A 23997-nucleotide genomic window follows, 5' to 3' on the forward strand; every position below is an offset into this window, starting at 1 on the left:
GCTGTCATTTCACAACTGGTTCTGTAGGGCCTGCCCTCAACACACAGTGCACGGGATCTTTGTCCCACTAGAATTTCCGTAACATTGATGACAAAACTTAAGTGACTAAGAGGTGGGTGGCTGAAGCTGAGGTGCCTGAGTCAGAATAGGGGGCTGGTATTTTCTTGGTTAAAAGGAAGTAGAACTTTTCATTTCCTCCTTTCCCCAAGAAAGCAGAGGGAAAGGGGTTGAGCCAGGCAGCAGAAGCTAGCTGGGCTTTGGGTGAGGTGGATCTGCCATGAGGCTGGCTGTGCTCTTCTCTGGGGCCTTGCTGGGATTACTAGCAGGTAAGAGGTGCCTAAAGGGGGGAAACTGCTGGGAAGCTGCAGGGTTGTTAACAGGCCTCTCTCTGCTGAAAGCTGAGGGGACAGGGAACGACTGTCCTCATAAAAAGTCAGCCACTCTGCTGCCATCCTTCACGGTGACGCCTGCCATGACCACAGAAAGCACTGCAAGTCCCACAACCAAGGGCCACGGAATTACCACCACCAGCCATGGATCCCAAACCACTCTGAATCCTTCCATCAGCAGCAGCCCTGGAAACGCTACAGTCCATCCAACAAGTGCCAGCAGCCCAGGAGTTACCACTTCCCACCCAGGACCACCTCCACCCTCTCCCAGTCCCAGCCCTGGCTCCAAAGAAGCTATAGGAGACTATACCTGGCCTAATGGTTCCCAGCCCTGTGTCCGGCTCCAAGCCCAGATACAGATTCGAGTCCTCTACCCAACCCATGATGGAGGAGAGGTAAAGTTAAGGGAGGAGGCAAGTCCTAGCTGTAACCAGATGGGAAAGATGCAAAGAAGGAACCTCCGCATGGCCATGTCCCATGACATTGAGATTTAACTTCCACAGCTGTGGGGCCTCTCTATATTGAACGCCAACAAAACCAAAGCCCTGGGCAGCTGTCAGGGTGCACATCCCCACCTGTTTCTCTCATTCCCCTATGGACACCTCAGCTTTGGCTTCAAGCAGGTACAGCTCCTGCTTCCACCCTCATCCCTTCCTCTGACCCTCCAAGCACCTAGCCCTACCAATCCTTTGCTCTTTGGACATGGATGCTGCTCCCCACTGTTGCCTTGAGCTTTCTTCCTGTACTGCTTCATAGGACCCTGTTGGGAGCTCTGTTTATCTGAACTACATGGCTGTGGAGTACAATGTGTCCTTCCCCAAGGCAGCACGTGAGTAGCCCTGCTCTCTTCACTGCTCATATGAGATAACTGGGCTCCAAGAGATAGGCTGATAAATATTCAGGTGGATATAGATTTTACCCATTTTTGCCATTTCAGAGTGGATATTCTCAGCTCAGAATTCATCACTTCGAGATCTCCAAGCCCCACTGGGTCAAAGCTTCAGCTGCAGAAATGCAAGCATCATTCTTTCACCAACTTTCCATCTCAACCTGTTATCCTTGAAACTTCAAGCTGCTCAGCTATCCCCTACAGGGGTGTTTGGACCAAGTAAGACCTACTCCTTCACTCCCAGACCTCCATATGCACTGGAAGACCATTCTCTAGCCCTGCGAGCTCATTAATCTCATTATTCTTAACAGCTCTGCATTTCCTACTGACTCCTCATGGCTGTACTTCAGGGTTTGCCCATTTACTTACTGCCTACTGGCTCTGAGCTGTCTCAGTAAACTTGCCAATCTCAAGCACCTCCTCCAGTCTCCTGCCTACCCCATCCCAGACACCCCATTGCAACACTTACTTGCCCTATCGTTTTGCCAGGTTTCTCCTGTCCCAGTGACCAGTCCATCATGCTGCCTCTCATCATCGGATTGGTCCTCCTTGGCCTCCTCATGCTGGTGCTTGTTGCCTTCTGCATTGTCCGGAGACGCCCATCCACTTACCAACCTCTCTGAGAATATCCGCCATGAAAGACAGTCTTCTTCCTTCCCTCCTGTTTTGAGCAAAAATAAGAGATAATGCAACAAAAAGGAGTGTGGGGTTTTTACTGAATATGACATATTGTCCGTTCCCACCTCTGGCTGGAGAGCAGTACAGCCCACTCAGGACTCAGTCCTTGAATCCCTTTGTCCTGCCAGGATTAAAAGCCATGAGTTCTTGTCTCGATACATGTTTTTCTGTGCCGTTTGTGGTTGAGTCTTAAGAAGCCAAGAACTGCTGGGAGCAGGGACAAAAATGGGCCCAGGACCTTGGTGCTGAATCTTGTCACACTTTCTTCCTCTTCTGGGGCCACAGGCTTCTTCAGGTGACTCCACCAGTCTAGTGGGAAGGTCATGCTGTGTCATTTTTAAAGGTAGTGCCAGTGGCCTCAGCCCAGGGCTAAACAGCCTGACCAAACCAATGTTGCCGCTGGCTTGTCTGGATCCCACCTGCAAAAGGTTTCCTCAGCCCCTGGCAGCAAAGGGTACTTGACCTCCCCACTCAGCAAACCCTCCAGGACTGCCAGTCCTGAATCAGTGCCAGGACTAGGCCACCATAGTGGGATGATTCCACCTACCCGGCAAACTGTAGGTGCTTTTTAATTCCACCTCTGTTAGGTGTGGTCACTATAACTCAGCACTCTGAACAACAAATCTAAACCCTGCTCTATGCTGACCCATGCTTATTGTTAACAGCTGTGTCAATCCGTCTGGTTGATGGTCTTCCTCACTTTTATCGGACCCTCCACTTTTTTCAGCACATCTTTTTTTCAAGGACCGGCCCCTCCTGACAACACAAAGAATGTGAGACAAAGTTTTTAACCATCTTTGCCTCCAAGGAGAACCCGGGCTGCACTTTCTCCATGACAGACTTGTTTTGTTCTTCTGCTTGTCCATGGGATATTTCTTCAACTCTACAATTAAAAGGCCATAGAAAATAGCCACCAAGGCCAAGCAATCCACTTGTAGCTGTATAACCAGGCAGGCGAGCGAGAGACACCTACGTGGGTCTTGACTGCGGGCTCGGGGCAGCCACCGGCGTGATGGTCAGCGGCACTCAGCCCGCACTTCGTGTCTCAGAGATGGCCCGAAGGGCAGGGCTGCCACCCAGGTGGTCAAAGGCAGCTTCTCCTAGCGGGGCAGACAGCATCTCTGGGTCAGAGGTGTTGCTCCCTAAACTGGCCTCACCTGGATTTCACGGCGCTGCCAGCCCCGGGCAAGGGGTGCGGAGGAGGGGCAGTCCCCTCTCCTCGTCTACGCCCGAGTGCCGGACCCCGTAGTGGCTGGAGGACCCAGACTCCAAGGTCCAAGCGAACCAGAGGAGGGAAGAAGCGGCGGGTCCTGCGCTCAGCCTGGCGTCTATGGAGGGCTTCCCGGCGCATACTTGTCCCGCTCTCGCCGGTAGCGTTTCCTCAGGGGACGCCGAAAGAAAAGGAGGCAGAGGGCCTCAGCGCCCCTGTCCAACGCCATTTTGGAGGCTCGTGTTCTCTCCGCACTTGGAACTGTATTGACTCTGAACAGACAAGATGGCGCCGAGGAAAAAAGGCAGAAGGAATAAATTTTAACTTCGGAGATAGAAGTGTAAACAAAGGGACGAAAAGTGTAATGCGCAGGCGTACAGCTTTAGCACACTTCAGTATTCTAACAGATTTGTGTAGAACAAGGTATGTGAACACAACTTGGTTCACATCAACTATGAAGGATGAAGCAAAACAAAGTTGAAGCAGGGCATGACGGATTTAAGTCGCAGAAAGAACTAGAAATCAGCGCAAGCCGTGCGCATGCGCACAGCGTGTCAATGACGTTCACAAGCAATTGGCGGAAGTACGCTTTCCAGTATGGCAGCCGAGATAGACGGACCGCTGAAACGAGTTCTGGTGCCAATCCTTCTACCTGAAAAATGCTACGACCGACTTTTTGTCCAGTGGGACTTGCTTCATGGTAAGTCTTATTCAGCATCAGATCAGAATTCCTCTTGGAGCAACGTGAGACTGTAAGGGGTGGGCAACTGACAGCACTGTTACCACACCGTACTTCTGAGAAGGCGGAAGTGCTTCTGTATCCCCAGTGGGAGGGCGCCGTACTGCGACAGGCGGCGGATTCAACAGCTGGAAATGCTTCTTTGTGAAGCTTAAGCTGTTCTTTTTAGTCTTTAGCGACAGTGCAAAGCGAAGACTCAAATTTTACAAAACAAAGTGAAAACCTTATTTAATCATGCTCACCTTTGAGAAATAGCTAACCCTTCAGGAGTTAAGTAGGTTTGATTCAAAGCTTTTGGTAAAATTAAGTCTCCAAGGGCACTTCCAAAGGCTCCAGTTACTGCCATCACTCCTTGTGAAAGCTCCAGAGATAGAAGCATAGGCTGTGGAAAGGTAGGATTAAGCTGCTGAGCAGGGGCTTGGGAGACTTAGAAAGTGTTATAAATACTGGTGGACCTGCCAGTCTTTGGAGAGAGACGACTGGTAATGGGCCATCTTGTTGCTCAGCAAGGGGAATGAATAAAGAAAGGCCCTTGAGAATTGTCCCAAGGATGAGATTATCTGAACCTCTGGAGCAATCTTTCGCGAGTGCACTGCTGACACAGAAGTGAAGCCTCTGGTGGTTGTGCTAATGCGAAACCTGTACTTGGACCAGGAAGCAGTCGTCAGAACAGAGCAAGGAAACACTGAATGGTTCAAAATTGGGAGGAGTGTACGCCAGGGCTGTATTCTGTCTCCATACCCTTTCAGTCTTTATGCAGAACAGGTTATCTGGGAGCCTGGGCTCTATGAGGAGAAATGTGGCATCAGAATTTGAGGAAGAATCAACAACAGTCTGTGGTATGCAGATGACCCAACCTTGCTTGCTGAAACTGAGGTGGACCTGAAGCATTTGCTGTGGAAGATCAAGGACTGCAGTCTTCAGTATGGATTGAGAATATCAAGAAAACAAAGATTCTCACCACTGGGCCGATTGGCAGTGTCCTAATGGATGGTTAGGAGATTGAGATTGTTCACAGTTTTTGTTTGCTTGGATCCACAGTCAACACTCTTGGCAACAGCAGCCAGGAAATTAAAAGACGTATTGCGATGGGAGTCTCCAGTTAGAGACCCTTCTAAAGTGCTGAAGGGCAAAGATGTCAGTCTGGAGACTGAGGTGCACCTGATACATGCCATGGTCTTTGCAATCACTTGCTATGCATCGTAGAGCTGGACAATGACTAGGGAGGATAGAAGGAGAATTGATTCCTTTGAGCTGTGGTGTTGGAGAAGAGTATTGAATATACCATGGACTGCTAGGAAAACAAACAGGTTTATCCTGGAGAGGGTGAAGCCTGGCTGCTCCTTGGAGGCAAGGATTATGAAGCTTCGTCTGACATACTTTGGACATGTTGCAAGGAGGGACCAGTCCTTGGAGAGGAACGTCATGCTTCGGAGGGTGGAGGGACAGCGCAGGAGAGGAAGACCCTTGATGAGATTAATTGATTCAGTGACTGGGGTAATGGGGGTAGGTGTGTCGGAGATGGTGAGATTGGCACAGGATAGGGCAGAGTTTAGGGCTGTTGTACATAGGGTCTCTATGAGTTGCAGGCAACTTGTCAGCACATAACAACAACTGGTGGTTCACATCTACCCTCAAGTGGATTATGACTCATAGCTCTGAATCCTGCCCTATCCTGAGCCAATCTCATAGTCTCTGACACACCCACCCTCATTAACCCAGTTATTGTGTCAATCCATCTCATCCAGGGTCTTCCCCTCTTGCATTATCCTTTCCCCCTTTCAAGCATGATGTCCTTCTCCAAGGACTGGTCCCTTCTGGCCACATACCCAAAGTATGTAAGATGGGGAGCTTCAAAAATCCTTCCCTTCAAGGAGCAGTTTGATTTCACCCTCTCCAGAACAGACCTGTTAGTTTTCTTGGTGGTCCATGGTATGTTCAGTACTTCTCTCCAGCACCACAACTCAAAGGCACCGATTATTCTCTCATCCTTGGCTATTGTCCAGCACTCTCATGCATAGCAAATAATTGCAAAAGTTATGGCCTGGATCAGGCACACCTTACTCTCTAGACTGACATCCTTGCTTGACAGCACTCTGGAGATGTCCCTGACAGCAGATTTCCCTAATGCAATTCACCTTTTGGTTTCCTGACTGCTGATGACAAGAGCATTATTTGTGGATCCAAGCAAGCTGAAACTGTTAGCAATCTGTCTTTTCACTATCTACCATGATGCTGCCAGTGGACCGAGTGGTGAGAATCTTCGTCTTCTTGATGTTGAGCTTCAATCCATATTGAAACTACACTCCTTGACCCTCTCTCTCTGCAGCAAATGCTTCAAGCCCTCCTCAGTTTCAGCAAGTAAGGTTGTGTCATCTGCATAACGCAGGTTGTTGGTAAAAGTCCAGCCTCTCAAGTTATCTATTCTGTATACAAATTGAAAAGGTATGGAGACAGGACACATCCCTGACACATTCCTTTTTTGATTTTGAACCATGCAGTGTTTTCTGTTCTGACGACTGCCTCCTGATCCAAGTATAAGTTTTGTATGAACACAATCAGGTATTCTGGAATTCCCATTTTCCTTAAGGTTAGCCACAATTTGTTGTGATCCCCACAGTCAAATGCCTTTGCATATTTAATAAAACACACACATTCCTCTGGTACTTTCTGCTTTCAACCAAGATCCATCTGACTTTAGTAATGATGTCCCTAAATACCACAACCGCTTCTAAACCCAGCTTGTACTTCTGGTAGTTCTCCATGTACTACTGTTTCAGTAGCTTTTGGATAATCATCAGCAGGATTTTGCTTGCATGTGATATTAGTGATACTGTTCTATAATTTCCACTCTGTTGCATCATCCTTTTTTTTGGAATGGGAATAAATATGAATCTCTTCAGGTGGTTGCCCTCCAGATTTCTTTGCACAAGCTGGTGAGCACTTCCAATGTCAGTTGGCCTTATTTTTTGCTAATTCCTTCAGAGCAGTTTGAACTTCCTCCTTCATCACCATTGCCTCATGAACATAAGCTGTTTCATTAAATACTTCTGTGTCAGCCAGTTCTTTTTGGTACAGTGACTGTATACTCCTTCCATCTTCTTTTGATGCTTCCTAGATCGTTCGGTAATCTGCATCCTAAGTATTGCAACTCAAGGCTTAAACGTTATCTTCAGTTTCGTCAGTTTAAGGAATACCGAGCAAGTTTGACACTTTTTAATTTCCAACTCTAGCTCTTTGCACATTTCATTATAGAATACTCTGAAAAACCTGCTGACGGGTCAGCAGAGTCTATTAACAGCAGTGAGTGAGGAACTTAACTAAAAGCTGGCAATTCAAATTCACTTAGCAGTGCTTGGAAAGGCCTATTTATCTGTTTCCACAAAAATAACCCAGTTGGAAGTTCTCCTTTGTAACACATGGTCACCCTGAGCCAGAAGCCACTTGAAGGCACAGAAGCTTGAGTATGACCCCTCACCCTTGCCCAGCTTTGTACAGGGAAGTCGTGGAAGCCTTAGAATAGATGTCTGGCTGAGATTAGCTGTTGATTTAGAGTCGGTTGGGAAGTAAGCTTGGAAAAAGCTGGTATGAATAGATGATGTAGAACACGGAGAATTGGGCTTTGTTCCCCTGCTGTGAGACTACCACTGTGCTTAGGTCAGTCCTAAGGGAAGGCAACCTTGGTAGAACTTAAATGCTCTATAGCCAGCAGGCTGCCTCCTGAAAGCCAGGCCTCATCCCAGTGAACCTCTTTTTCTTTTCAGTCCCTTGCCTCAAGATTCTCCTCAGCAAAGGCCTGGGGCTAGGCATTGTGTCTGGATCACTTCTGGGTATGTACCTCCTTTTCCTTTCCTACTTTTGGGATGGGGTCAGGATGTTTAGAGGGCATAGACTAGTATTTAACTGGAGGTGGGATTAGCATGTTCCCCAATAACGGTTGGTCTTTAGTTGTATTGAGCTACCCATGGATAGAAACCTCATCTTCTCATCTTTTCCTCAGTGAAGCTGCCCCAGGTTTTTAAAATCCTGGGGGCCAAGAGCGCTGAAGGGCTGAGCCTTCAGTCAGTAATGCTAGAGCTAGTGGCCTTGACTGGGACAATGGTCTACAGCATCACCAACAACTTCCCCTTCAGGTGAGAGCCCTACCTTTGTTCCCAAGGGTAAATGCTGGCAATTCTCCAGACAACCCTTCGGGAAACCTAGTCCTTGAGAATACCTTGCTATGGAGATGAGGTCAGTCACTATCCCAGTGACAAAGCAGCAGGGCTGTGGAGAGAATTGTGTCCCCAGGTGAATGAGGTGTGGAAGCTCTTCTTGCCCCATCTTCCTCCCAACTCTTAACTCTGCAGCTCTTGGGGTGAAGCCCTGTTCCTGATGCTTCAGACCATCACCATCTGCTTCCTGGTCCTGCACTACAGAGGACAGACTGGGAAAGGTGCTGTGGATTTACCTGAGTGGGGCCAGCTCTTTGGAGCCCTCCTGGGAAGGTAGACTTGACGATGCTGATGAGGTCCTTGTCTCCTTGGCCCCAGGTGTTGCCTTCCTAGCCTGCTATGCCCTGCTCCTGTTGGTGCTGCTTTTACCACTGACACCCCTGGCTGTGGTCACACTGCTCCAAGCCTCTAACGTTCCTGCTGTGGTGGTGGGGAGGGTGAGTAATGGGGGCAGAAGGACGGACAAAGGTGCCAACCAAGGGGCATGAGAAGTAAGAACGTGGAAATTCAGAACAGGAATTTCTCATGGTCTCAACTTCCCTCCTAGCTGCTCCAAGCAGCCACCAACTACCGCAATGGGCACACAGGCCAGCTTTCGGCCATCACAGTCTTCCTGCTGTTTGGGGGCTCTTTGGCCCGCATCTTCACTTCCATTCAGGTGAGTGTACCCCCTCCCTCCAGAGGCACCAAAACTTCACCTCCTATGCCAGCTAAAGTGGCCCTTCTCTGGAATCTTTGTCCTCAGGGAAAACCTTCTTGGGCAGTACTGAAGGGTGACTCTAGCTCTGTCCTTTACACCCAGGAAACTGGAGACCCTCTCATGGCTGGAACCTTTGTGGTCTCATCTCTCTGCAATGGCCTCATCGCAGCCCAACTTCTCTACTATTGGAACATAAAGGCTCCTCACAAGCAAAAAAAGGACCAGTAGGGCTCAGAGTCCATTGTTTCCATTCATCCACCCAGCCTCAGGCCCCTCACTGAGCCAAGTTGGCTGTGTGGTTCTTAATTTAAACATCTCTGTGGTTTTTTAATTTAAACATCTCTGCCCCTCTTCCAGTTGAAACTTCTTGAGCCAGGGCTTTTACAAAAGCACATAGTTGGTGGAGAAAGATAAAGCCTCTTTTGAGAGTAGAGGATTTTGAAGTCTTTTGACTGTTAATGACTGTAACTGGGATTCCTTGACAAATGTCTTACCCTCCCCCACCCTTCCCATTCTGACCCTAGAGGACAGAGCTTGGCCAGAGATTAGGTTTATAGCTGCTTCCCAAGCCCCAACCTGATTGTCTCCAGAACCCGAGCTGGTAGGAGATGGGGGGCCAGGATGACTTAAGGCAGGGCCCCAGAGGGAGGTGCTGAAGTTCCTGCTCTGGCAGGTCTAGGCGGAAGGGAGTGGAGATGGCACAGTTTCTACAGCGGTGAGTGGGTGCAGAGATAGAATAAAAACTCAGACACAAGCTTCATCATACAAAACTGTGTTCTTCCTACAAAAGAAAAAGAAATGTCTCATTCCTGGCAGCATCCATCTGAACTGTGTGGACAGTGGAATGGTGGGGGTGAGCCCTTCCTGGGTGGTCCCCATCTACAGGGGCTGGAGGTGGGTTAGGGGCACCAGGGACCTTGAGACCAGCGGGCTGTAGACCAGTGGGAGAGCCTGCGGGTCTGTGGGATCTGTAGGGCATGAGTGGCTCACCCTGGAGCATTGAGCCAGGGAGGGAGCATGAAGAGGGGGCCTCAGGTTTGCAGTGAGAAGAGCTGAAAAGAGAGAAATACAGGGTTAGAGGGTGTCCTTAACACAGGGCAGGGGTCAGGCCTGATCAGTTCTGGGTAGGAAAAAGCTCGCTGTCACTGTAGTGGTATGGGACCAGAACCTGGGAGCTTGGATCCATGCAGCCCTGTGTTGGGGCATGCTCAAGCGGCTTGTGTGCTGCGAGGCTGTTTTCCTCTCGGGGCAGGAGGCCAGGAAGGGGTAGAATTGGGCTTGGCCTCTCCTTGCCCCTGAGGCTGGGAGAGGAAGCTGGGTCACATATGGGCCACAGAAGGAACTAGGCATCCAGAATAATGGTCACAACCTGAAGTCCCCAAGTCTGTACCTGAGGGGCTGCCACCTCCAGGCAGAAATAGCCTCTAGGAGACCCCAAAACCCCCCTTTCATGGGGCACTGACACCTTAGCTACAGCTTCTGTCCCCACACCCAGTCCACATTTCCTCAGGACACCTGGCTCCACACCCACCCTCATCCAGAATGGAACAACCATCTCTTCTCACCCTGCATCCCTAGGTACTCCCCAGTAGCTGCCAGGCATGTAGACTGTTGAATAACCTGGGGGCTGGTAACCAAAGCTTCTGGTCCCGTGCGTGGTCGCACAGCCTGGCTGCCAGGTGTGCTGTCTGCCAGCCACGCTGCTCCTTCCCTGGCCGAGGTGCGGGTGTGCGGGGCCTGGGCCCTTGGTCTTGCGCCGGGGCTGGTACTTATAGTCGGGGTAGTCGCGCAGGTGCCGGGCCCGGAGCCGTTTAGCCTCTTCCACAAACGGCCGCTTCTCATCCTCGCCCAGCAGCTTCCACTGAGCACCCAGGCGCTTAGAGATCTCGGAATTGTGCATCGTTGGGTTCTGCTGCGCCATCTGGCGCCGCTGTGCGGAGCTCCACACCATGAAGGCGTTCATGGGCCGCTTCACTTTGTCTAAGGGAAGCACTGGGCCATCTGCACCCTCCAACTCCAGAGACCCCGGTGATGAGCAAGGGGCCACAGAAACGGGGGGCTCCAAGCTCCAGGCCTGGCCCTGTGAGGAACCCGGTAATGACATGGGGAGCCTCCTCTGAAGGCCCTCTCCTCCAAAGTGAACCACTGACCCAGTAACCTTAAAACACAATGTCTTCCGAGTCTGAAGGCGTATGGAGAAATCTGTAGCCTTAAAAAGTTCCCAAGTCCAGAGTAAGTCCTTAAAATGGAGTCCCGGCTCCCCACAAGACAGCACACTGTGGAGAGAGGATTCTGTGTCCGCACCCCTCACTGCAGGGCATTGCCTCTTGGCTCTTGGGGCTCCCAGTCCACATCCCCTCTCTTGACGTTGCAGACCCGACTTACCTTGAGTGGAAGCGGCAAACCTTGCCTGTCCAGGTCCTGCAGGTGTGGGTGGTACAGCCCAGGTGCCTCTCAAAAGTTTGTGACTCGGGGCCAGGCCCGGGAACTGCATTTAAAGACACTCCTCCCCCTCCAACCCCTCCCAAGAGGCGCCTCCTTGGGAGCCTGCATGCTCTCCTTCCCCAGGCTAACCCAGGTGTCCTGTCGCCCAGCCCCACCCACGGCCTTGAAAGGTTGGCCTTCAGCACTAGTCCTGTGGAATGTCTTCTCCCTCTCCTCCTTTCATAGCTCAATTCTGATTCTCATCAACGCTACAGGACAAACTACCTCAAGTTTCCAAGGCCTATCATCTTTACTGATGGCTTTTTCCATGGAGCAGCTCCTGGGGTCACACTGCCTGCCATTCTGGGCTAGAAACTTGAGCCCGTAAAGCCTGCCTCATCAGCAACTCTTCCACCCTTAAGCATTTACCATTTAAGTCAGTTCCTTCCCACAGAGAGCTCAAGCACTGGAAAAGACAGAGGGACCCAAAGCCTGCAGAGTCTTTATTATGCAGAGGAAATGCAGAGCATCACCATCCCCAACTGCAGACTCTTGTGCTGCTGGCTCCTCAATCTCTCCACTTGCCCCTGGGGCTATTAAGTCAGGGAGGTGGGCCCTTTTGCTTTCTTAGTCATAAGAGTGGGTGCTTCCCAGGTGAGAAAATTCAAGCCCTCCTGGTTCCAGCCCCGGGACTAAGGTTGTAAGGCCAAATTTATACCTCCAAACTTTTGCAGTCTGGAGCCAGAAGACCTAGGTCAACTTCAAAAGTGGAGGAAGAAGCTGGAGTCCAGTGAACCAGCAGGGACTGTCAGTCATTCATGAAACTCACTCCCACTCTGCCAGAGGCCCAGCCCTAGCCCCAGGCCTCACATAATCGGATTAAGCACTCTATTAGGTGCTCAGTTTAGGGCAGGAACAGCTCCACAGGCCCTACCTAGCCCATGCTGTGACTCAGGGCACAGCCACTCCACACCCAACACTCACCCACCAGCACACTTAGTGGGAAGGGAAGCAAAAGGGGGCTTGGGCCCTGGGAATTTAAGAATGTCAAGAATTCGTTGAAAGCCCACATTGGGGATATGAGGAATAAGCCAAGTGTAGGAGGAGCAACCAGGGGAGGTCAGTCCTAGAGAAATGGGATTGAACAAGCTGGGCACAAAGAAGAAACAGAAACCATTTGGATTCTTTTTTTTTATTCTCTTTAAATACTGTACAGTGAAAAATAAATACGCCTTCTCATCCACCAGACAGGGTTGGTCCCCCCTCCCCCTAGGGGACCTTGTCACCACCCTTCATACATACCCCTGGTTCTACTTCAAAACCTTCCCCATGCCTCCCACCCACTCACTTATTCCCTTACTATCCCTGTCTTCCACAGTGATGAGGCCCCAGAAATGGGGGGGTACAGGATGGGAGGAGGGATAGCAGGGGATCCCCCCTGAACTGTCAAAATTTGGGTGGGTCAAGGAGCACCCCCCCCAACAGGCAGAAAATGGGGGTGTTCAGAGAGATTGGGGCATTAGAGGATAAAGGCACATCCAGTCTGATGGGGAAGGAGATGCTCCCCTCACCCTGGGGGTGGGGTGGACAATAGGGAGGAGGGCATGACCCTGTTATACACCCCTCCACTAGCTCCTGGAGGTTGGGGGGGGACCCAAGCTGCTGTGCTACCCCCCACCCCCCTAGATAAGAGCAGCTGCAGCGCAGGTCAGTCGGGCCTGTTAGGGCCATGATGTCGGGCAGCAAGCGAGATGGAGAAGGGAGGGATCAGAGTCGGAGGTTTTATGACACTCCATTCACCAAACTACCCAACTCTAGGGAAGCGGAGAGCTCGCCATTCTCCGAAGGGCCCTTAGAAAGCTTGCTGACACAGTCACCCTGAGGGGAAAGTGGAAAAGAAAATGGAGAAAGGTGTTTTAAGTAGAAATTCAAGTCTATGACATACCCTCTCACCTGACTGAAAGCCAGAACACCTGAACCAAAGTTTTCTCGTGACCACTATTTTAAATACAATCTCAACTCTGATACAGAGATCTGCAGTGCAGAGATTTCTGTAAGTCCTTCTGAAGAGACAACAAAAAAGAGGCAAGGTATAAATGACAACTTGCCTACCTACCTTTTGTCCTAAAAGAGAGTCTTCTGAAGGATTAGTGCGTTCCATGGCTGGCCGCTGGCGGCTCTGAGACTCTGCCCGTGAGATATAGTCAGCGACAGTCACTGGGGAAGGAAGAGGGTTCAGTGTTGGTGAAGGAAGAGCCACTGAGGACCGGGCCGGGTTTCCACAAGGGAGAAAGCACCCCACTCTCGCAGCTCTGGAAGGATTCAGGCACCCAGCACCAGCTCACCTGGTTGACGGTCTCCACTGACAGAACCATCAGCCTGATTACCACGGTTACGGCGGCGGCGGCTCCGGTTGCGACGCTGGGGTCTTGATTCCTCCTCTGTAGACAGGGAGAAATGAGTCTTGCACCCAATAACCCAATCCCATCCCTTCATTCAGCACTCTGTAATTTGTCAGGTCCCAGGTGAACTCCTCACCCAGGCCGTTTTCTGTCATGCTGGGCCCATCAGATTCCAAGCCTCCGTCCATGACAGTCCTGTCTTCATCAGTGCGTCGGCGGCGGGAGCGACGACGCCTTGCACTTGCTGGAGGTGGCTCCCCAGGTTCTGAATCAATGGGGGGCTCTGGTTCAGATGTGTCCAGTAGACTGTAGGGGTTGCTGTCTGGGTCCTTTAGCACTGATTAAAGGAAGAATGGCACTGGGAGTCAGGTGTCCATTCTGCTCTAAGAATTCCTCCTCTTAACCCATGTTCACAGACCCAGGACTCTGGTACCTGAGCTGATGGATGAAGAGTTATATCGAGAGGTAGGCCTGGAGGCAGGCGGAGGGCCCCGACCTCGTCCTCCAACTGGCCGCTTCCGGCTTTCTTCCCCCCGGATTGGAGGCTCACGGTCGCCAGGCCCAGCTCGGCTGGACTCTTCTCTCTTCTCTGATTCTGTCTCAGAAGCTGTGGATGGGTCTGAATTGGGGCCTGTAAGACATGGTGTGGTTCAATCAGGGCCATTCACTCACCCCAGGAGCAAGCACAGCCCCCAATCAAAATTCTCCCACCCGTTTCCCAGTTGTCTTTGTCATGTCTATTACTGTTTTCCGTGAGTGTCCACCCAGACTTCTCCCACAAGCCCCACCAGCCCACAGCAGTCTCACCACAGACGGGACCACCTGTTCTCCGGCCCCGGCCCCGGCCCCCATAGCTGCCCCCGTAAGTGCGAGTGGTGTGGAGGGAGGAGGAAGAGCTCTCATCAGTGGTGTATCCAGCCTTGTCACTGCCTCGCCCACTCCCAGGCGGGCGAAAACCCAGACCAATCTGCCGAAGCTGCTCATCAATTTGTAGCCTCTCCAAGCGAAGCTGCTCCACCTCCTGGTTGAGAAGATAAAGGAATGTCAAGGAGGAAGGGTAAAAATGGGATTAATAGACAGTCCCTTTCCTTCCTGCTTTCCCACGTTGACCATCCTGCTGCTGCTGTTATATGAGTTAGAACCAACTCACAGGTGACCTTTCTAGCAGGTTTTCAGAGGCTGTACATCACACAGCATGAGACTGTCCACCTTTCTCCCACAAAGCAGCCAGTGGATTTGAACTGCGTGCCTTCAGGGCAGCAGCATAACTACTTAGCACAAAGCCACCAGAGGTCTAAAGTCTCAAAATGTACAAAGAAAAACATTTGCCTAATGAGGAAAATTCTGGGATTCAGCCCTACAGTCCCTAAATTCCACCCTCCTGGGAACCACACCTTCTAACTTTACACACCAGCAGTCTAAGTCCTTTTAGATGTGGCTACAGCTATATCTTCCATTTGTTTCCCAGACTTACCTGCAGGTAAGAGAGATGATATTCTAACAGAGCCTGTGCATTGCTTATATTCTCTCGGGTGCCAACAAATATGAAGGGAACCATTCCCTGGAGAGCAGATGGAAGGAAAGATGGGTCAAAAGGACAGTCAAAGTAAATAATCCTCCCTACCCCATCTCCTTGGGAAGCTGACCCTACCCAATAAGCTATAAATTTCCTAGAGGGGAAAGTTCCCATGCTGCACATCTTAGAAATCCCAATGCTCAGAAGGACTTTTGAGAACAATCCTACTCACTCCTGGAAGTCAATCTCAGTCTCGTGTTTTCTTCTCATACCTCCTCTCTGGGGTTCTTCTTGTCATTATCCCCTTCCACTCGAACTCTGACCACTCCAGATTTATCCACAATCTCCTGGATCACTTTGCCATTCTTCCCAATTACTTTACCTGATAGTTAAAGGAGAAATGACTTTTTGAGTTTTTTAAAAAAGAGTAAACAGATAATATAAATTATCTTCAGCTTATCTTCCTTCTATATATACATGGATTCCATTTAGTCCATTTTCCTGCTTCTAGCTTTCTGATCAGTATTCATAGAAAAAACCTTACAGTCCCGAGAGCTCTGGTGGCTGTGGAGCTGTGTGGCTAATCCAAAAGGGGTGCCTCTCTGACAGCTGAAATCTCCTAGCTAATCTACGGAGAAAGAGGAACATAGTCTGTGTAGTTTATAGCCTCTGAAAACCCATGGGAGGGTTAGTTAGGAGTTGTTTCTGACCCAAGGGCAATGAGTTTGAGGTTTCTGAGGTATTTATGAGGTTTTTTTAAGATGGATGTTTTTATTCATATATGTTGTGTTTATATATTTATTGACCATTGATCAGTGCCTTTTACCATCCCATCTCAAGTTACCACAGCACTCTGCCCCCTCTTTAACTCTCTTCAATCTGTCTACTAATCTCTGCTGTCCAGTGGTTTTTGAACTACAGAACGCTTCATGAATTTGCGTGTCATCTTTGCACTAAGGCCATGCTAATCACCTCTATTGTTCTGATTTTAGTTTATGTTATGCAAAAGTGAGCACTATGATTTCATTTTTATCATTCCTATTATAGACTATCTGTGACGTTCTCATGAAACTAAAGTCCCCAGGAAAAGCCAATCCCTGGCTACTAGCCTCGAATCACTCCATAGACCCACATTTGGTCTCCTGTTGTAGCCTCTCCTATGTACACACTCTTAACTCACCAACCAGGTTCCTGGGCACTTGCACTGAGTCCTCAGAAAACTCGAGGTAGCTTCGGGCCTGCCGGCATGCTTCAGGAGTCTAAGAAATAAAAAAAGTAGGAAGCTGTTACTACAAACTACCTGAATCTTAAACAATGATTGTCTGTCTTTCTGTCTTTGGGAAAATGTGAGGTCATCAAAGTCATATTCCTTTCTACTCTGGCCTATCTCTAATCTACAGGACCAACAGCAGTTGTCTTTTGCTGACCTCTCCATAAATGCGGAAAGTGCAGGTCTCTTCACCCAACTCAATGGCAGTCACCCCAGGTACTTTTCGGGCCTGCTGAATGTTTGCACCATGAGTCCCAATTGCCAGCCCCATCAGGTCTTCTCGCACTGTAAATTCTTCCTGGAATGCTGCTGCCAACTGCTTGCTTGTCTGAAAAAAAGATATTGTAAGAATGACTTGGATAGACATAGGAGGAAGGCAGGTCTAAATCTAAGAACACTTATCCAAGGTATCTAACAGCTTCTGTAAGTTAAATATGGAAAAATAAGTGAAAGAAAGCTTAGAAAAGGAAATCCAGATCACCCTGGAATCTAAGGAACTTTTAAATTTCACTCCTTCATTTTCCAAATACCAATGGTTTGATTGTGGGTGATGAAGACAGCATTTGGGCTGACAGCACCAAACCTCTATTCTCTTCATTTGCTAAATGATTACATTTGGCCTAACTCATTCCCAGGACTATCAAAAGGATTAAACTAGATGTATATGAAAGTATTATCTATAAGGTAAAATACAAATATAAGGAACCATTGTTCAATTCCTCCTAAATAAATCCCAGGTTTTAAAAAAATTGAGTAGAAAGTAAGAGGTTAAAGAACAGAAAGCTTCTCTATTCTGGTGAGTAACAGCTGAGGTTTAAAAGCTTTTGAGCAGCCATCTAGGATGTGATTACTGTTCTCTTCCTGTCTAGTGCTAAGGAGAGTGAAAGAAACCAAGGACTGAAGTAAGCAATTAGCCCACTAGATGGTGACTGGCTACAACTAATCACTTCTTATCAGAAGTGCAAAGAGAAGGTCTTGGTTAGAAGGGGAGGAAAATGTAAAACAAACCTCAAATTCATAATAAAGACTAGGCTTACTCGACTTGCTAAGAGACTGGTTGTTGTTATGTGCTGTCAAGTCACTTGCAACTCATAGCAACCCTATGTACAAAAGCTCTGAACTCTGCTCAATATATCCTGAGCCAATCTGTCTGTAACACACCTACCCCCATTACGCAACTTTAACAGTGTCAATCCATCTCATCTGGGGTCTTCTCCTGTGCTGTCCCTCCATTTTACCACATACCCAAAGCGTGAGAGACAAAGCTTCAAAATTCTTGCCTCCAAAGAGCAGCCTGGTTTCACCTTCTCTGTTTGTTCTCCTAGCTGTCTTATGTTCAATACTCTTTTCCAGCACACCGCAAAGGCATCAATTTTCTTTCTATCTTCCCTAGTCATTCTCCAGCCCTCTGATGCATAGCCAAGTAACTGCAAAGACCATGGCCTAGGCCAGGCACACTTAGTCTCTAGACTGACATCGTTGCTCCTTATACTATGGAGAGGTCTCTGACAGCAGACTTTTCCAATGTAACTTGTCTTTTTATTTTCTAGCTAACTGGTACCAAGAATATTGATTGTGGAGCCAAGCAAGCTGGAACTGTAAATAATCTCAAACTCTTCACCATCTATCATGACGCTGCCTATTGGCCAGCGTTAAGAATCTTTTTTTTTAAAAAAAAATACTGAACGTCAGTCCATATTGAAGGCTGTAGTTTTTTGGGTGGTTTTTTTTTTTCTTTTTAGGCTATAGTTCTTGACCTGCAGCAAATGCCTCAGGTCCTCATTTTCAGCAAGCAAGGCTGTGTAATCTGCATAATGCAGATTGTTGAGGAGTCTTCCTCTAATCTTGGTGCCACATTCCACCTGATAAAGTCCAACCTCCTGAATTATCTGTTCCACATATAGACTGAAAAGGTATGAAGACAGGCATACACCTTTCCTGATTTTGAACCTCTAAAACTATTGCCCCAAGACAGGGTTTTGTTTTGTTTTAAATTATTTTCACTATTTTTTTATGTGTGTACTGTCAAATCAAATCTGGTACAGGAGTAGATTGCCCCTCCTTCTCCAGTACAGCACCTAGTGGATCTGAACCGCAACCTCTGGGATTGCAGTGCAGCTTCTTGCCAGTAGGCCCCAAGACAGTTTTATGATATGAAACAGAAGCCATTCTCAGAGCTAATCTTTCAGCCAAGTTAACAGACAAACACTATTACTTGAGAGGAATGTGCTCTTTAGATCAAATTACATGAGACCAATTGGGCAACATCTGCCACAAAGGAAAGATGGAGGGGCAGGGAAACTGGAGGGATGGAAATAGAGAAACAAAACTCCCTGCCATCCAAATGATTCTAATTTACAATGACCTGGAAGGAAAGAGCAAAACTACTGACAGGATTGCCAAGGCTATAAATCTTTATGGACGCTGACTGCCTCCTCATTCTCTGTGGAACTGCTGGTGAGTTCAAATTGGCAAACTTTTGGTCAACAGAAGAACTCTTTAATTATTGCCAACCTCCTCATTAATGGGGAGGGGAAGGTAAAAATGAGGAGGGGGATGACACACTGCAGGTTCAGTAATCAGCATCATTAACAAGTTATGTACGTATATAATTATATATATATATAAATAAAAATATAAAAAATATATAAATGGGCTCTATGAGGAGAAATGTGGGGTCAAGATTGGTGGACGATTTATCAACAACCTGCATTGTGCAGATGACACAACCCTGCTTGCTGAAACTGAGGAGGACCTGAAGCGCCTGCTGCAGAGTGTCAAGGACTGCAACCTACAATATGGATTGAGGCTCAATGTCAGGAAGACAGGGATTCTCACCACTGGACCAATTGGCAGTATCAGGATGGATGGTGAAGAGATTGAGATTGTACACAGCTTTAGTTTGCTTGGCTCCATAGTCAACCAGCAGCCAGGAAATTAAAAGGCGCATTGCCATGGGAAAGTCTGCTGTTAGGGACCTCTCCAAAGTACTGAAGAGCAATGGTGTCTCGCTGGAGACTAAGTTGCGTCTGATATGGGCTATGGTCTTTGCAATCACTTGTTATGCATCAGAGAGTTGGACAGTGACCAAGGAGGATAGAAGCAGAATTGATGCCTTTGAACTGTGGTGCTGGAGAAGAGTATTGAGAATACCATGGACTGCTAGGAAAACAAACAGATTTGTTCTGGAAAGGGTTAAACCGGGTGGCTCCTTGGAGGCAAGGAGTCTGAGGCTCCGTCTAACATACTTTGGACATGTTGTGAGGAGAGACCAGTCCTTAGAGAGGGACATCATGCTTGGGAGGGTGGAGGGACAGCGCAGGAGAGGAAGGCCCTCTCTGAGGTGGATTGATTCAGTGACTGGGATAATTGGGATGGGAGTGTCAGAGACAGTGCAATTGGCACAGGACAGAGCGGAGTTTAGGGCTGTTGTACATAGGGTCGCTATGAGTCGCAAGCAACTCGACGGCACATAACAACAACAACATATAAAAAATTTATGTACGAGTATATATAAACTGTTGAATGAGAAACTAATGTGTAAATTTTCCCCTAAAACACAGTACAATACAGGGACGAGGCGAGAGGGAAGCAAAAAGTAACCCTCTAAAACGATGGGAGATCTGCTTCATTTCTTAAGAGGTTCCCTGGGCTTAGATGCAGGAAAGCCTGAATATTTCTGGAATGTGAGCCCTGGGTTGTTGTTGTTGTTGTTATGTGCCATCATGTCACCTGCAACTCAGAGCAACCATACCTACAATAGCTCTGAACTATGCTCTATCCTCAGACAACCTTTTTGTCTCTGACACACCTACTCCCATTATCCCAGTCACTGAATCAATCCATCTCATCAAGGGTTTTCCTTTCTTGCACTGTCCCTCCACTCTCCCAAGCATAATATCCCTCTCCAAGGACCGGTCCCTCACTGCAACATGCCCAAAGTATGTCAGACGAAGCCTCAAAATCCTTGACTCCAAGGAGCACCCTGATTTCACCCTCTCCAGAATGAATCTTTTTGTTCTCTTGGCAGTCCATGATATATTCAATACTCTTCTTCATCCCTCGTCATTGCCAGCTTTCCGATGTATAGCACAGAACAAACCCAAGAAGTAAAGTATCTATGGGGCATAGTCTACAATCCACTACACTTCCTATTTCCATGATGGAATAGAGTTGAATTATAGCAAAGATGCACACTAGGCATGAAGAGAAAATTGAAAAAAGATGTAAACGAGATGGTCAAAGTAAGGGAGGTGGGAGATGAAGTAAAACCTACAATGATCTGCAAATGTTTTCAAGAGAAATTTGCAAAGGGACTGAAAATAAAGAGTAATGTTTCCTCTTAAATAAAAATCAAGGGCATTTTTTGTATTCTTTATTTTTCATAATTATTTTGCATCAATTACTTGTCTGATGTTTTTAAATTAAACTGAAATAAAATGTCTACTAATAAAGATAGATCTCTATTCTTAAAACTTTAAAACTCATTGACTTAGCTTCTTTACTTCACAAGGTTTTCGGAAGTGCATGGCCAGTCATTCCTCTTAGTTTATCTTAGTTTGGAAGCTCTGCTGAAATCCGTCCACCACGGATGACTCTGCTGGAATCTGAGATATCAGTGGCACAGCTTCCAGCATCATAGCAACACATAAGCCTCTACAGCACAGCAAACTCAAGAGAGGTTAAAAAGTGTAACAACCACTGTAAAAGGTGAATCATGAATAAGGGATGACAGAAGACGGGATGACTTTGAATTATGGTGTTAGTGAAGATTACTGAATATCCCATGGACTGCCAAAAGAACAAGCAAATCTGCCTTGAAGTAAGGGCAGAGTGCTGCTTTAGAGGCAAGGACGGTGAAACTTCTCATTTACTTTGGGCCTATTATCAGGAGGAACAAAGAGATAGCACATTGTGAAAGATGGTGGGTTAGCAAAAGAGAAGATCCTCCACAAGATGGACTGACTCAGAAACTACCAGAATGGGTTTGAGCATTTGAGAGATGATGGGGATAGGGCAGGATAAAGCAAGGTTCACAGCTGCTGTTCAGAGGGTCTCTATAAACCACAGTTGAGTCAACAGCATTTACACTAAGAACAACTTCACTGATTTGGTACACTCTGCCATGCAGATCAATTCTGCCAAGTCCTAGAAGAGCTAAATAGTCAAACTTTAGCGGGACCTTGAAGGAGATCTATATCATCTGACAGTAATGATGAATTTTAACTGCTAGTCAATGAGAAGCATCCACAGAAAAGTGAAAGAATATTATGCTACAGAATTTGCACAAGCACACAACAAAAATTTTTAAAAAAAGTAACAATTTACAGACTGTCAGAAATCAAAAGACCTCACAGCCTTTCTTGCTTTGATGAATGAAAAACGGTAAGATTCCCAAAAGGTAAATAATTTGACAAAGCAAACTTAAGAATTCCAACTCCAGTAGTCTTCCTAGTATAAAAACTGTTCTTAAACACCTCACAAAGCCTCTGGTTTCCAGAGGTAAAAGCCATCCTTTCCCCTATAAAACAGCTACTATTATTAACTTGTTTTATGCAATGTGTTCCAAGTAAAACATCTTTCGATTAAAGGGACCCACGGCAAAATACAATGACACTATAATATGAAGGAGTTCCACCACCTGAGAAAAATAACTGTTTAATAGTCCAAAAAGACTTTAGACATTTTACTCAGTAAACACAAGAATATGGATGGAGGACGAAGCAAAAGGGGAAAATAAACAAGACTGTAATTCATAAATAGTATATAGAGGCAAAACTTACTTCTAAATGCTTGGTAGCCTCTTCATTGCGGGACATAAGTAGCAGTTTGGTTCGTAGACTTCGGAAATGCATATCTCCCAGGAGAGATGCTCGCTTGACAGGGGCTTCAGTGGTTGACTGGAAGGAAACCAGGGAGTTCAAAATGCTTTAAACACATACTAAGGAAGAACCTAGGGACTAAGAATAGGGGCTAACAGTGAAGAAATAAGCCCAAAAGAAAGACACTTTGTCAGTCTCACAAAGGTCTACTATCTGTGTGCCTGAGGTGGTTTTAGGGGATAGGCAAGGAACAAACACAAAAGAACTACCCAGTCCATTTTTAAGCCTAATATCTAAGGAAGGGTCTTCAGTCCTGACTGCAATATGATTTCCTGGTAATAAAATTTTTAAGGTCTTATTTGATAAAAAGTCTAAGGAAACGTAGGAGATGGACTCTGAGGCTAGCAGAGATTAGGAACAATAAACTTTTCTTATAAATATAGACCCACTTCTAGCTCTTCTCTCTAACAAAAGAGTTTAAAAGTGAAAAATAAAAAAATTGTTGAGAGGGCTTGTGTGAAATTCAATCAGAATCAACTTACCAGAATGAAGAGCTCACTATTTGTGATGTTGAGAAAGATGCAGTTAGCTCCCAAAGCTTTTTTGAACTCTTTGTGGACATTCTCATTGGAGCAGCTGAAGAAAAAAAAAGTAAAGTACTAAGAAGGCAGTAAAAGATTCAAGGAAGAAACGATAATATGTTGTTTTGTTGTTGTTATGTGCCATCGAGTCACTTACCACTCATAGCAATCCTATGTATAAGAGTTCTAAATGCTGTTCTATCCTGTGCCAACCTAGCCATCTCAAACACACTTATTCCCACCGCTCCAGTCACAGAATTGATCCATCTCATCGAAGGTCTTTCTCTCCTTTGCCGCCCCTCCACTCTGCCAAACATGATGTCCCTCTCCAAGGATCAGTCCCTCCTTGCAACATGCCCAAAGTATGTCAGATGAAGCTTCAGAATCCTTGACTCCAAGGAGCACTCTGCCTTTACCTTCTCCAGGACAAACCTATTTGTTCTCTTAGCAGTCCATGGTATATTCAACACTCATCTCCAGCACCATAGCTCAAAGGCATCAATTCTATCAACACTATTCACAGTCCAACTCTCTGATGCACAGCACACAATTGTGAAGACTATAGCCTGGATCAGGCGCATCTTAGTCTCCAGTCTGACGTTGTTGCTCGTCAGTACTTTTGAGAGGTCCCTTACAGCTGACTTTTCCAATGCAATTCTTCTCTTGATTTCCTGGCTGCTGTTACCAAAAGTGTTGATTGTGGAGCCAAGTAAACTAAAACTTAACGATCTCAATCTCTTCACCATCCATACTGATGCTGCCAATTGGCCCAGTGGTGAGAATCTTTGTTTTCTTGACGTTGAGCTTCAGTCCATATAGGAGGCTGTAGTCCTTGATCTTCTGCAGCATGCGCTTCAGGTCCTCCTCAGTTTCAGCAAGCAGGGTTGTGTCATCTGCATAATGCAGGTTGTTGATGATTCTTCCACCAATCCTGATGCCACATTCCTCTTCGTATAGTCCAGCGTCTCGGATGATCTGTTCTGCATAGAGATTGAAAAAGTATGGAGACAGACTACATCCCTGACGAACCCCCTTCTTGATTTTGAACCAGGTAGTGTCTCCTCGTTCTGTTGATTGCCTCTTGGCCCAAGTATAGGTTTCGCATTAGCACAAATGTTCTGGGATTCCCATTCTTCTCAGAGTCAGCCACAGCTTATTGTGAT

The 23997-nt window shown here is 47.3% G+C and overlaps 4 protein-coding genes across 4 annotated transcripts in view; 2 read left to right on the forward strand and 2 right to left on the reverse strand.

Annotated features, from left to right (window-relative positions):
• Nucleotides 1-277: 277 nt before the first annotated feature.
• CD68 (CD68 molecule) lies at nt 278-1901 on the forward strand. The gene is made up of 6 exons (XM_006899130.1): nt 278-326; nt 399-784; nt 893-1012; nt 1146-1218; nt 1327-1497; nt 1768-1901. Exons 1-6 carry the CDS (start codon nt 278-280, stop codon nt 1899-1901), a joined length of 933 nt encoding a protein of 310 aa, XP_006899192.1.
• A 1801-nt stretch (nt 1902-3702) lies between these two features.
• MPDU1 (mannose-P-dolichol utilization defect 1) lies at nt 3703-9047 on the forward strand. Its single transcript, XM_006899131.1, has 7 exons — nt 3703-3866; nt 7670-7735; nt 7906-8038; nt 8255-8340; nt 8438-8556; nt 8667-8777; nt 8922-9047. Exons 1-7 carry the CDS (start codon nt 3764-3766, stop codon nt 9045-9047), a joined length of 744 nt encoding a protein of 247 aa, XP_006899193.1. The 5' UTR covers nt 3703-3763.
• A 651-nt stretch (nt 9048-9698) lies between these two features.
• SOX15 (SRY (sex determining region Y)-box 15) lies at nt 9699-10923 on the reverse strand. Its single transcript, XM_006899177.1, is given in 3 exon segments — nt 9699-9758; nt 9760-9871; nt 10385-10923. Coding segments are annotated over 3 exon segments (711 nt in total).
• A 1493-nt stretch (nt 10924-12416) lies between these two features.
• FXR2 (fragile X mental retardation, autosomal homolog 2) overlaps nt 12417-23997 on the reverse strand; it is a 28081-nt gene continuing 16500 nt past the window's right edge. The window contains exons 6-17 of the mRNA XM_006899132.1: nt 22796-22889; nt 22215-22331; nt 16589-16759; nt 16342-16420; nt 15434-15543; nt 15120-15206; nt 14453-14666; nt 14079-14276; nt 13782-13982; nt 13589-13684; nt 13360-13460; nt 12417-13121 (exon numbers count right to left, since the gene is read on the reverse strand). Coding sequence (XP_006899194.1) covers nt 13026-13121; nt 13360-13460; nt 13589-13684; nt 13782-13982; nt 14079-14276; nt 14453-14666; nt 15120-15206; nt 15434-15543; nt 16342-16420; nt 16589-16759; nt 22215-22331; nt 22796-22889 — 1564 coding nt within the window. The 3' untranslated portion in view covers nt 12417-13025. The remainder of the gene's footprint in view (nt 13122-13359; nt 13461-13588; nt 13685-13781; nt 13983-14078; nt 14277-14452; nt 14667-15119; nt 15207-15433; nt 15544-16341; nt 16421-16588; nt 16760-22214; nt 22332-22795; nt 22890-23997) is intronic.

This window comes from Elephantulus edwardii, unplaced genomic scaffold (assembly GCF_000299155.1).
Source record: "Elephantulus edwardii isolate Elephantulus edwardi_28Jun2011 unplaced genomic scaffold, EleEdw1.0 scaffold00246, whole genome shotgun sequence".
Lineage (NCBI taxonomy): Eukaryota > Metazoa > Chordata > Mammalia > Macroscelidea > Macroscelididae > Elephantulus > Elephantulus edwardii.

Bases quoted from the DNA above. Each gene is read 5' to 3' on its own strand.
- CD68 (XM_006899130.1), top strand. From the start codon at position 278: ATGAGGCTGGCTGTGCTCTTCTCTGGGGCCTTGCTGGGATTACTAGCA. The intron at 1,013-1,145 runs GTACAGCTCCTG...ACTGCTTCATAG, and splicing joins TCAGCTTTGGCTTCAAGCAG to GACCCTGTTGGGAGCTCTGT. The intron at 1,219-1,326 runs GTGAGTAGCCCT...TTGCCATTTCAG, and splicing joins GTCCTTCCCCAAGGCAGCAC to AGTGGATATTCTCAGCTCAG.
- MPDU1 (XM_006899131.1), top strand. From the start codon at position 3,764: ATGGCAGCCGAGATAGACGGACCGCTGAAACGAGTTCTGGTGCCAATC. The intron at 3,867-7,669 runs GTAAGTCTTATT...TTTTCTTTTCAG, and splicing joins CCAGTGGGACTTGCTTCATG to TCCCTTGCCTCAAGATTCTC. The intron at 8,341-8,437 runs GTGCTGTGGATT...CCTTGGCCCCAG, and splicing joins CAGAGGACAGACTGGGAAAG to GTGTTGCCTTCCTAGCCTGC.